At 28.3% G+C, this 12,840-nt stretch overlaps 1 protein-coding gene across 1 annotated transcript; it reads left to right on the top strand.

Annotated features, from left to right (window-relative positions):
* Nucleotides 1–2,743: 2,743 nt before the first annotated feature.
* LOC116124328 (serine carboxypeptidase-like 13) lies at nt 2,744–9,160 on the top strand. Its single transcript, XM_031410051.1, has 14 exons — nt 2,744–2,919; nt 3,056–3,201; nt 5,756–5,832; nt 5,936–6,058; nt 6,435–6,537; nt 6,657–6,694; nt 6,851–6,952; nt 7,050–7,136; nt 7,236–7,391; nt 7,490–7,561; nt 8,029–8,150; nt 8,312–8,425; nt 8,509–8,563; nt 8,958–9,160. Exons 1-14 carry the CDS (start codon nt 2,762–2,764, stop codon nt 9,039–9,041), a joined length of 1,437 nt encoding a protein of 478 aa, XP_031265911.1. The 5' UTR covers nt 2,744–2,761; the 3' UTR covers nt 9,042–9,160.
* Nucleotides 9,161–12,840: the final 3,680 nt, after the last annotated feature.

Below are 12,840 nucleotides of genomic sequence, written 5' to 3'. Positions count from 1 at the left end.
GTACAGTTTTATTCATTGTCTTTGCACATTGGTAAGTAGCAAATCAGAATATTAGAAAAGAATGCAGAATATCAAAAAAGAATGAAGAATAGTAGCAAAGATTAAAATGAGAAAAGGAAAATCAAAACATGAGTAACGAAGGAAAAACAATAGTGCAGTTTGGTTTACTTGCTGAGCAATTAGTGCTCACTCCATTATTTTACTGTTTTGCAGGTACTAGATAATTTATGATCGGATAGGACATCAAGAAGCGGAGGAGTTTGGCGATACTGTCCAAGACTACCTTGTACTTATTAAATTATATCAATTATTTTGTGTAAATACTTATCTGAATTAAAATTAGAATTTTCGGATTTTACATTATATATCTCTATGTATATATGTTTACAAAAGTTATTTAGTGAATTTTGTCATATATTTCTCAAAGAATTACTAGCTAGAGAGTATATTACAATGTAAAATGTGCAAATTACATGAAATCTCGATAGTTTAAAATACATTAATTTAATTACTAAAAGATTATCTTATAATTTGTTTATTCATAAGCGTTGTTCTAAAAATAAATTTGTTATTTAAAAAAAAAAAGTGAAATTAATAATTAAATAAGAGTTAAGTGATAGCTGAGGTGATGTGTTGGGAGTAAAGTAGGTGGTCTCAAGTGTTTATATATATATATATATATATATGTTTTTTTAATGATACTATATGTACTGCAGTAATTCCCTAATTAGCCCCCGATTAAAATAAATATACATTTATTCCAAAATTACCATCAATTATGGATTTTTTTTTAATAGAAAATCACTTTTTAACCTCTTCTTATACTATAATCTTTTTTTTATAAGTATTTTGATTGTTATATGGAAGAAAATCTACAACATGTTTACTCATTATAAGTGATGTTAGAATGAAAATAATGATAAAAGGAAAACCATTGAACCTCAAGGCAGTCTGCAAAAATGGAGGAAACAGATAATACTGAAGGCTAATTGGGCCATAAGTGGGCTGAAATTAGACATGAATGGGCCTCGTCTAAAAATCCAAATAGAAAAGAGAACTTAAGTAGGTCTAGGATGAGTTTACTTAACTTTGGTAATAATTTTCAAAGTTTTTTTTTTTTTTATTGCATAAATATAAATTATATGTTTTTCTTTCTTATTTTCTAAACATGAGTATTATTTTGTTACTTTTAAGCTTTTATTTTATATATATAGAGGAAATTATTGATAACATTTTTCGAAAATAATATATGGAATAATATTACCAATCAAAAAATTAATAATTTTCTTCCATAAAATGTCATAAATTAATACTTCAATCAATGATAGGTAATTTGCTGACACTATCAATGAGTCGTTATTCATTTCAATCAATGATATTAAGAGTTTATACATATATAGTCACCATTTCATCTGTATACGAAAGAAAATGTAAATTATGAAAGATAGAATTTAAATGTCGCTTTTGGTTTTGGACAATTAAAAATCTATTTGCTATCCAATTTAATAATTTACAAAAATTAGAAAGCAAAGCTTCCTTATAGTAGAAATTTTCAATATTTATAAATGTTCATAAAAATAGTATAAATTTACATTTATATGAAGTGGCACCATTGGAAAGATATGTCTCTTGAAAAAGAGAGAGGGAGAGGTGACAAACCAAATAAATAAATGTAAGGTTGGGATGGTTTAATTGTATGGAGAAAATATAGTGGTTAAGTTATCCCTTTCTTAATATTAATTAGAAGTTGTCAGTCCTTTCAATTAATTGATCATTCAAATCCTACACATATCAACATTGTTTTTACGAAGAACTATTTAATTGTTTTCATTTTCACCTTTTTATACCCTATTACATAAATGGGGGCCTCCCACTCTATGAGTCATCCTTTTTATAGTACCAGAATAATAGTTTAACCACATTCCACTCATTTTTTTATTGTAATGGGTGAAATTTATACTAACATTCCAGATGTGAAAGACAACCAAACATAAAATTTTAACCAAATTTTAGTGGGCATCCATTTTGATAATTGACAATTGTTTAAAACAAGTTAAAATTTAGATATTTTTTAGGAGTTTAATTAGTTTATTTAATTAGAAATAGGGTAGGATAACAAATAGGTTAATCTTATTTATGATTTCTATGAGGTTTATTTTATTTGTTTTATCTTTCGGTAAATAATTGTATTTTTATAAATACATGCTTTGAAATAAGAGCAGTAGTGAGTAAATTATTTAAAAGAAAAAAAAAAGCATCAATATTTTACCAAAAGTCTTGTATTTCTTTTAAGAAATCTTAGAGGTCTTAAATAAATAACTCCCTTTCAAAATTAATCCTAATTTTCCTAATGCAAATCCCAAATTAAAAAATTCCTTAAAGAGCTCTAGATACTTAAACATGTTATTAAAGTTACAGAATGTAAAAGATGTATCGTTATCTGTTAAATTAATAAAAAAATAAAATAACGAAACTGGGGTTATGTTTTAATTTCATGAAACATATGGGACTTTAATAATTTACTCCTCTCTGACAGGGATGAAGTTGGAAGGCGATACATTCTGATTCTAGTAAATCCAAAGTTATTCATTCAGCCTTAAAATCCAAGTTCTTCGTGTATTTGCCCCTATTTATCACGTGAAGATTAATACTGTAAAGTCTGAAAGTTAGGTCGATAGAATTATTTCTTAGCTTCCAGAAAACTAATACTATAAATTTTGAAAGTCAGATCAATAGAATTATTTCTTCATTTCTTGCAACGATGGCAACACTGAAAGCAAACCCCTCTTCCAAATGTTTCAAAATTTGTTTCCAAGTGCTTCTCCTACTTATTTTCTCTATCATTTTTGCTTCTGCAGGAAATATCATCACCCATCTCCCTGGTTTTGATGGTGAACTTCCCTTCTACCTCGAAACTGGGTACTTTAATTACTGTCTTCACGATTTCTGATAATTTTTATTAAACTTTAACGAGGGTCCTGAAGAGATGACTCTGTATCTAAAATAAAATAGATGTATGATTTTGTAAGTGATTTTTTTTTTTTTTCTTTTTAAGATATATTGGTGTTGGGGAATCGAATGAGTCGCAATTGTTTTACTACTTTGTGGAGTCACAGAGGAGTCCTTCACTTGATCCTCTTATGCTTTGGCTCACTGGTGGACCTGGTTGCTCTGCTCTCTCTGCTTTCTTCTATGAAAGTGGTAAGTTTTTATTGCTTTTATGCAAACCCTTTGAAGTGTTATTATTATTTTTTTCTCTTTTTTTACACCTTTTTAGTCTTTTATTTTCAAAGAAAATGTCCTGGAAAGTATTCCCATCAAAGGATATAAGAGAATATTCGAAACTCTTCCTGTAAAATGCAGTCTTTATTGATAGTATTATCCTCGTATATTATTATTGATAATCACATATTCATCCATTTAACAAACTTTTTTTTATACGGCCCAACATTATTCATACTGTATTAAAACTTCAGCATATTAATATAGAAGTTTGAATTTATTTATGCACGATAATTCACTTGGGAGCATTGAAATTGTTAATATTTTTGTCAAACTTATGTTAGGTAACACATTTTGCCAAGTGGTGTTTTCTCTTTGATTGTCTTGTTCATCAAGTTTATTTTGATTCATGATATTCTTGTGTAACCTAACTTTACATGTGTCACAATTTTCTTATATGGTCTTAAATTGTCTTAAAATGTTGTAAGACTTTTCTATGATCCCCCAAGAAAGAAAAAAGATATGTTTGTGGTCCAACAAAAAGTTGGAATTGTTTTTGTCCTCCATGTGTTCAGTTTTGTTAGACTTATGCCTTTTGCTTTTTCATGTTGTGTGTGCGCACGCTTTCTTGTTGTGCTAACATCGCATGGCTCACTTTGCACAAGTTACGTTTTTATCTTTATTAGCTGAGATATTTTTTTGTCCATATGTTGTGTTGTCATGAGGACGGTGTCTCAATATCCTCTTCTGGTCCAAGGAAATAAGCTTTTTCCTTTTTTGGTTGTGGTCCCAAAAGATAGATGAAATCTTTTCCATTTTTGGATGAAATCTTTTCCATTTTTGGACCAACATATGTCAGCCCTTGTTTGCTGACTTGGCAAGAACTTGGGAGTATGAAATTGACATATATCTTCTTCATTCTTGCTCATTTGTAAAGCTAACATGTGATATTTTTATTTGCTTGTGCTCTGAAATTTTCAGAGAGTTTTATTCCTCAAAGGTGAACGAAATAGAGATAGCAACGAGAATAAAATAACAACAAAATAAATCACAGAAAGTAAACAAAGAGAAAATAACATGCGCGATTTACCCTGGTTCACCCAATATGGGCTACGTCCAGCCGAGTCAATATTATTGGAATACTTCCTCATCTCTCTTGTTTATAATGAATGAATTGTCCTATGATTTACTATCACACTCATAACAAGAGAAAAATATGTTTATATAATAAGTTTAAGTGACAAAACCTAGTTTTACAAGGATTCATGTTCCTAAGCCCAACCCAAAAAAGAATTAATAACTTAAAAAAACCCTTCAACAATTATACATGAAAAAAGACCCAAACCGTTTATAGCCCCGGGGGTACTACCCCCACAACCCCCGTTTGTTCATCGAGGAGTGGGGTCCTCACCCGCTGACCGGGCAGCAAGACCCCTGAATGCGTCTGCGTAACCCATCAATGCTGAAGTAGTTGACAACTCCAACAAAAGGTTCACCTTATGTTATTGTGCTAAACACTTATCATCCTTCATCTTTGTTAAGCTAAAAGGAAATTCATCTTCTTCCTTGTTTGTTTTTCTTTTTTAACCTGAATATCTATTTCGTTGGTGCTCTGAACTTTTAGAGAGTTGTTCTTGGTTAGGTTTTTTTTTATGGGTTTGTGCTAGAAATTTTCTTGTTTATCTTCATTGTTGAATGGCGGCTGGAATGTGGTTCCTTTGCTAATGTTGGAGCATGTCTTCAGCGATTGAAGCTTGGGTGGAGCTCAAGCGTTTTCCAAGAGTGAACCTAGTGTGAAGAAATCTGTGGTGCAACAAGACATTAAGGATTCAAAGGGTGGTATTTAGTCTAACCAAAACATGGAGTTCTCTTTGTTGTAGCTAAAATCAATTTTAAACTATATCTTGTAATATTTGTTGATTGGTAGATTTGCTTCGATTTAGATGAGGTCTCATAGATGTAGGCTAAAAGTGGATTTAGCTAAACCATGTATATGTTTATGTGTTTTACATTTATAGCTTGATTATTATTGATTTGTTGTAAACCTGACTGTGTTAACACAACTTGGTAAATCAGTCTGTTGCGTCTTTAAAAATGGTTACCTAAACATTAAATAGAGTTCACCAACTCTAACAGAAATTATTTTATACTTATAAAAACAGATAAAGAAAATTACGAAGTACTATTTTGATTGATTTTCTTAGTTCAATTAAGAAAAATAATACACTTAGTAGTAGCCTCGAGGTTTTGTTTCTATTAAATAATAGTTTAATAATGAATCTTTAATTTATTAAAGCAATTCAGGATAAGTTATTAATGGGCCATATTTATGAAAATGACCAACATCTTCCCAAGTTTTATCTCCTATTTCTATTACATAATGGTTTAATAGTAAAGTTAATTTTATGAGTGATGTTATTTAAGCCCCACCAATTTTCTTTGTAGGACCCAATAATAATTTTCATATTTAGGGAAAAGACTATGTCAATAAAGTAACCACCTTTCGCAAGTTTTTTTCTCAATCTGTTTGCAGGTCCAGTTGCTTTTAATTATTCTAATTACAATGGGAGTTTACCATCACTCCAACTTAACCCTGATACATGGACTCAGGTACTGAAGAATAATATTCTCTAATCAAAATTAAAAACTGAGATCAATTTTTTTTTCTCTCTTCATGTTTCATTCTTGAGAGGCAATCGTCTTTTTTTTGCAGGGCATCAACATTATATATGTAGATGCACCAGTTGGCACTGGTTTCTCTTACTCAACAACCCAAGAAAATTACTATCTTAATGATACAAAATCTGCCGCACAAACCTACGAGTTCTTGAGAAAGGTATGTAAGGTTCCGTACATTTAACTATCTTAATCTTTTTAACATCCGGAGCTCAATTCATGTATAAAATGTTACGTTAGAAGTTCAGCCAAAATATTTATTCTTACAAATTTAAAAGTTCGGGTCTGGATTTTAATTTGTCTTTTACAAATTCAACAAATACCATTCACTCAACAAAGCGCTATTCACCGCTAACTATCATTTTTTTTCTTCCCAAAATACAATTTATTTATGAATATAGAGAATTGAAAATTAAAGAAACTAAAACTAAAAAGAATAAAAACAGTCTTTACTGATAAGTGATCCAAATTACAGAAATCAAGAATTCTCGACTGGAATGGATAGTTGTTTATTCATATTAATTGTTTTTCTGCAGTGGCTCCTTGAGCATCCACAGTTCTTAACAAATCAATTTTTCATTGGGGGCGATTCTTATTCTGGCATTTCTGTTCCAATGATAGTTCAACATATACTTGATGGTAAATATTTATTTTCCTGGTGACATATTCACTTATTTTTCCTTTTTTTTTTTTCCCGAAAACTAGAGCCTTTGTCATTTCTTGAAAGATTGATTAATTCATATTTCGATTTCCTTCAGGAAAGAACGAAGGATTTAAGCCAACCATAAACCTAAAAGTAATTTCCATCCTTTTTGTTTTCATTCTTTTTCTTGAAATTATATCCTATTATTTATACGCTCAAACACTATACCTGTTGTGATATGTTCATCTCACTTAAGATATTTTTTTTATAGTTAATGATTCTGAACTTGAAATTTCAAACTATTGAAAGGGATACATACTTGGAAATCCAAAGACGGATGATTATATTGACAGCAATTCATTAGTACCATTTGCATTTGGAGTAGCACTCATACCACCTGAACTTTATCTTGTAAATATATATCTCCAATCTCTTTATACAAATTTGTTTTCAATTTATATAGTTACACAAGCCAAATATTTTCAAAAACTATCATTTTAATTTCCAGGCTGCAAAATATTACTGCAATGGAGATTATGTCAACATAAATGAAAGCAATACTAATTGTGTAACAGCCATTGATGAATTCGACCAGGTCAGCAAAAAACTATCCCTTTAAAATCCATCACTGAGCTTGAGCCTATGAAATTACCGATTGTAATTTTTTTTTTTTTTTTTCATTTGTTTGATGCAGTTGGTTCTTCAAATAAATACTCTGAATATTTTGGAACCACGTTGCTATTCTACTAAACCAAGAAAAAGTATTGAAGGAAGAAGATCAGCTGAAGAGATTGAGCCTGATGAAATTCCCCTGTCAGAAATTAAATCTGGAAATGCGTATTGGTGCAGGGTACGTAAATTCAGCTCTCTCATTATTTTGTAGATTTTTTCCACCACTTCCAGGATTAAGTTACATAAAGAAAGATCTGTGATTCAACTTTCTTTCAGGGGTATAATTATGTGCTATCTGCCGTTTGGGCTAATGCTGAAATTGTCCGAGAAGCTCTCCATGTGAGAAAGGTATGCATTTATTTAATGTTTAGAGTGCAATTTTTTACACAGAAAAATCTTATGAAAACGTGTTTATTATTAAATGAGTTTGAAATGTTTTCGAAAATAATTTTTGGATAAAATCTAAAAACTAATTATCAATTTAAAACACGACTCAATTTCTATAACTTTTTAATCGAAAGTCATTTTTGAATATTATATCAAACAAATATTTTAATATTAAAATATGAGTAATTCTCTAATCAGAGCATTTTAATATTAATTTTGTCAACATTATGCTCATATACCATTTGATTTTTCTCATGTGAGTCAAAGAATATTTTAAATCTAATGGCATATATGCATGATCCTGACAAATTAATATGAAATCGTTTTGACTAAAGAATTATTAACTAAAATAACACTCAATTTCCTGAGTCGTATTTGAATTTTTAAAAATCATTTTCGGATTACAAAAACAAATGTATATGAAACAGGACACAAAAGGAGTGTGGAAAATGTGCAATATTTCTGGCCTAGCTTATACACAGACTCAATTAAGTAGTGTTGGTTATCATAAAAATTTTACAAAGTCAAGCCTTCGAGCTCTCATTTTCAGGTGACAACTCTTAACTTCTTCAGCGTTTATTGTTTCCTTCAAGTCTTCTCACTTTAATAAATCTATCATGATATTATTTAATCTATAATTGAAAAATGAATTACAAATTTCTTCTTCTTCCCCATCATTTTTCATGGATTACATTGTCAAATTTTATGCAGTGGTGATCACGATTTCAATATTCCACACATTGCCACACAAACTTGGATTCGTTCGCTTAATTTGACTATAAATGAAAATTGGCGAGCATGGTTTGTAGAGGGTCAAGTTGCCGGGTATGTCCGGCACAAAAGATCTGATAGGATAGAGTCTTGATATTTTTAACTAATTAATTATTCAATTTGTCTCATGTATGCAGATACACAGAGGAGTTAATTAGTAGTGCCTTTACTCTTATATATGCTACAGTGAAGGTAAGGCTCAACTCAATCATCTAATTAACTATGCTCTTCAAATGAATCTGGAGTCAATTCTTTGTTTTTTAAAATAGTAAAAATAAGGGATATAAGAAATTTAAGAAAATACACGTGGTTATAATTTATTTTTTTTTCTAAAAATAGTTTTATATGCAATTTTTAAAATTAGCCTAAACTTTAAAAATGAAAAAAAAAATGTTCTCTTTGTTTTTCATTTTTTTTTTTTCAAATTAAAATGGCTTTTGTCACTATATCAAAAGACAAAAGCATATTAGAATATTAAACGAGGAGAATATAATTCATATTTCGATATTTTGCATCATAATTTTTCAAAAAAAAAAAATCAGATAATGAACCAAAACACTTATATTTGTATCGCTTCTAATTCCAGGGTGCTGGTCATATTGCTCCAGAGTACAAACCGAAGGAATGTTATAGAATGATGGATCGATTCATGGCGTATTACCCTCTGTAATTTTTATTAGTTGCAGCTTAAGAATTTCGGTCACACTTTGTATAAGCATAAATTTTAGTATAAGCTCTTAATAACCTTAAGAGAACTGTGGAACTGAAGCCAATTTTGTTGTACAAGTATGTGTTTCATGGTAAAATAATATACTCTATCTATTGAAGGAAATATTCATAAAAACGTAGATCCAAGTCCAACCTACTTTGAATGAATCCATTGTATTGTTTCTATGCATGCTTAATATTATCATCAAAATATACTTTAAAATAAGGAAAATGATTTTTAGCCTTCACCATTTTCTTCTTTAGCCCCCATCTTCAACTATAGGCGAGGATATAAATGTAATAAAAACTGTTATTCTTCTTCCTACGTACTTTATTTCCTAAACTTCATATTTACAGTTATCGAAAAGTTAAATGGAATTGAGGTCAATAAGAATTCATTGTTTACAGCATGAATTAATTTTCAAATTTCATATCATCTTAGACCTAAAAAAAACACAAACTTCATTTGATCTCTTCTTTTGGAGAGTTTATTAGTTTCTTTCTTATTATTATTATTTTTTTTTCTTTTTTGAAGTTTATATTTGGGAAAGTTATTGAGAATTTCATTGTTTAAATAAAAAATTAAAAAAAAAAAAACTGATTATATAACCAAGGAGTTATTAGAACTTGAATCAAATAAGATGTTTATGTTAGTTTTTGGAGTATTTTAAGAGTTGTCCCCTTTAGAAATAGAAGATATTAATACGTGATGTTCATATTTTTTTCTTGAGTAATACTACATATACATCATTTTCATACAACATTTTCCATGCAACATTATGTGGCAAGATATGATTGGCTAATTTAAAATTAAAATTAAACTTTTACCCAATCATATTTTGCCACATAATGTTGTATGGAAAATATTGTATAAAAATGATGTATGTGTAATATTATTCTTTTTTCTTAATACTATTACACCCCTATCTAAGGTAGAAGATGGAGGGTTAAAGACAAAAAAATATAGATTATAAAAATCACTTTCCTTAAAATAATATGTACTGTCTATTGATGGACATATTTTTTAAAAAATGTGGATCCTTGAATTTGTTTTATAATTTTTGCGCTCGGAAGTAGGGAACCCAATTTTATGGGTTATGGGGCAACCCACTACAAACTGCCTCAACCCAATCCACCATCCCATTTCTTGAATCCAATAGTGGGTGGACTAGGTAGGATATGCTTGGGTTATGGGTATACCCAATCCAACCCACTTTCAATGAATATTGCATTATTATTATGGATGTTTAATATTATTGTCATAATATATTTTAAAATAATTAGTTTTGAACATAACTAATTAACTATCGTTAATATTATTATAAATAATTAAATATATATTTTTTTATTACTTAAAATATTATTTCAAAATAATTATGTGATGTAATTAAAACTAAATTTATGACAAACAATTAATTTTATAATCACTTGATCTAGTTTTTGTTAATAAAATCAATAAAACTCTTTTAAAAAATGTTGAGAGAAATATTTCTATAGCATCCTCTCATTAAAATTAAGAGTGATATATATTTTATAAAAAATTTGATACAATGAATATGAATTCTGTCCTTTTTAAAATGCATTAAATGTGTAAATTATATTAAATGTGCAAATCTTAATAGTTTAAAATATATTAATTTAATTACTAAAAGATTATCTTATAATTTGTTTATTCACAAAAGTTGTTCTAAAAATAAATTTTTTATTTAAAAAAAAAGTGAAATTAATAATTAAATTAAGAGTAATTAAGAGTTAAGTGATGAATGAGGTGATATGTTGGAGTAAAGTAGGTGGTCTCAAGTGTTTTTTTTTTTTTTAATGATACTGTATACACCCCACTAATTCTCTAATTAGCCCCCGTTTAAAATAAATATACATTTATTTCAAAATTACCATCAATTATGGAATCTTATATATATATATATAGAACTTAGAATGATAAAAGGAAAATTATTGAGCCTTAAAGCTTAAGGCAGTCTGCAAAAATGGGGGAAACAGATAATACAGAAAGGCCAATTGGGCCACAAGTGGGCTGAAAAAGAGAACATTTCTAAATACACTTAGCCTTTTCTCTATGAATACACACTAAAGTGGGTCTAGGATGAGTTTGCTTAACTTTGGTAATAATTTTCAAGATTTTTATTTTTTTTATTTTAATGCATTAATATAAATTATATGTTTTTCTTTCTTATTTTCAAAACATAAGCATTAATTTGTCCTTTTAAGTTTTTATTTTATATATATAGAGGAAATTATTTATAACTTTTTTCAAAAATAATATATGGAATAATATTACCTTTCGAAAAATTAATAATTTTCTTCTATATAATGTCATAAATTAATTATTTCTTTATTCTAAATATATATAGGTTTAAAATTACACTAAATTTTACGGTTAGATGAAAATTATTTACAACTATTTTGACATTAAATAGATGATAATTTTTCATGAGCATAACTTTGGAAATATTAAAATATTAAACTAAATATTAGATTTACACAAAAAAAAAAAAAAATTATTATAATCTTATTAGTTAATTTGTTGGCACTATCCATGAGTCGTTATTCATTTCAATTAATGATATTAAGAGTCTGCACATGAAAGAATTTAAATTGTCGCATTTGGATGATAAAAGATCTATTTGCTATCCAATTTAATGATTTACAAAAATTAGAAAGCTAAGCTTCCTTATAATAGAAAATTTCAATATGTTGAAAATGTTCATAAAAATAATATAAATTTGCATTTATATAAGGTGACACCATTGAAAAGATATGTCTCTTGAAAAAGAGAGAAGGAGAGGTGAACCACTGGCTAAGTGGTTGAATATGGGCTCTTAAGGTATTACTTAAGAGGTTTTAAATTCGATTCGCTTCGATTATTAATAGGAGTTACCACTAAAGGTTTACCCAATTATCAACTTTAAGACATTAGAGATTAGTTGAGGTGCGTTCAAATTGACCTGGATACTCTGGTAAAAAAAAAAAAAAAAAAAAAAGGAGAGGTGACAAACCAATAAATAAATGTAAGGTTGGGATAGTTTAATTGTATGGAGAAAATATAGTGGCTAAGTTATCCCTTTCATAAAATTAATTAGAAGTTGTAAGTCCTTTCAATTGATTGATCATTAAAATCCGACACATGTCAACATTGTTTGTACCAACTATTTACTTGTTTTTAATTTCGCCTTCTATATCTTACATAAATGGAGGCCTCCTACTCCTGAAGTCATCGTTTTTATAGTACTAGGATAATTAATCTTTAACAATGACATTGGTTGACTCTTTACTTATTTTTAATTCAAAAATTATTTTGTGTAAAAATCTTGATTTTTTTTTTTTTTTAAAACCTGAATCAATCGAATAAGTATTCTTAGTGTAAAAAATATATTAAAGATAAAATTTTAATCAAATTTTTCAAATCAACAATCATAATATACATAATATATCGAAAGATAAAGTTTTAACCAAATTTCTTAAAGGAATATAAAAAACATTGTCTTTTAATAGATTTCTTATATGAAAAATATTGGTCCGGATTTTAAAAATCAGAACCTGCACAAAAGAGAATGACTCTTCTAATATACATGTATATATATCACTACATAAATTATCATTTATATTTTCTTAGTATTAAGTTTGGCAGCCGAATACAATGCACATTGGAAAGTTGGTAAAGAACAACCTACCTCCAATAGTTCCTCCTAACATTCCCTAATTTTCTTAATGCAAATCCCAAATTAAAAAAATTCTTGAAGAGC

The sequence above is a fragment of the Pistacia vera genome, unplaced genomic scaffold (assembly GCF_008641045.1).
Source record: "Pistacia vera cultivar Batoury unplaced genomic scaffold, PisVer_v2 Contig151, whole genome shotgun sequence".
NCBI classification, from domain to species: Eukaryota; Viridiplantae; Streptophyta; class Magnoliopsida; order Sapindales; family Anacardiaceae; genus Pistacia; species Pistacia vera.
The sequence above is the reverse complement of the archived record's forward strand: the minus strand, read 5'-3'. Positions and strand labels throughout refer to the sequence as shown.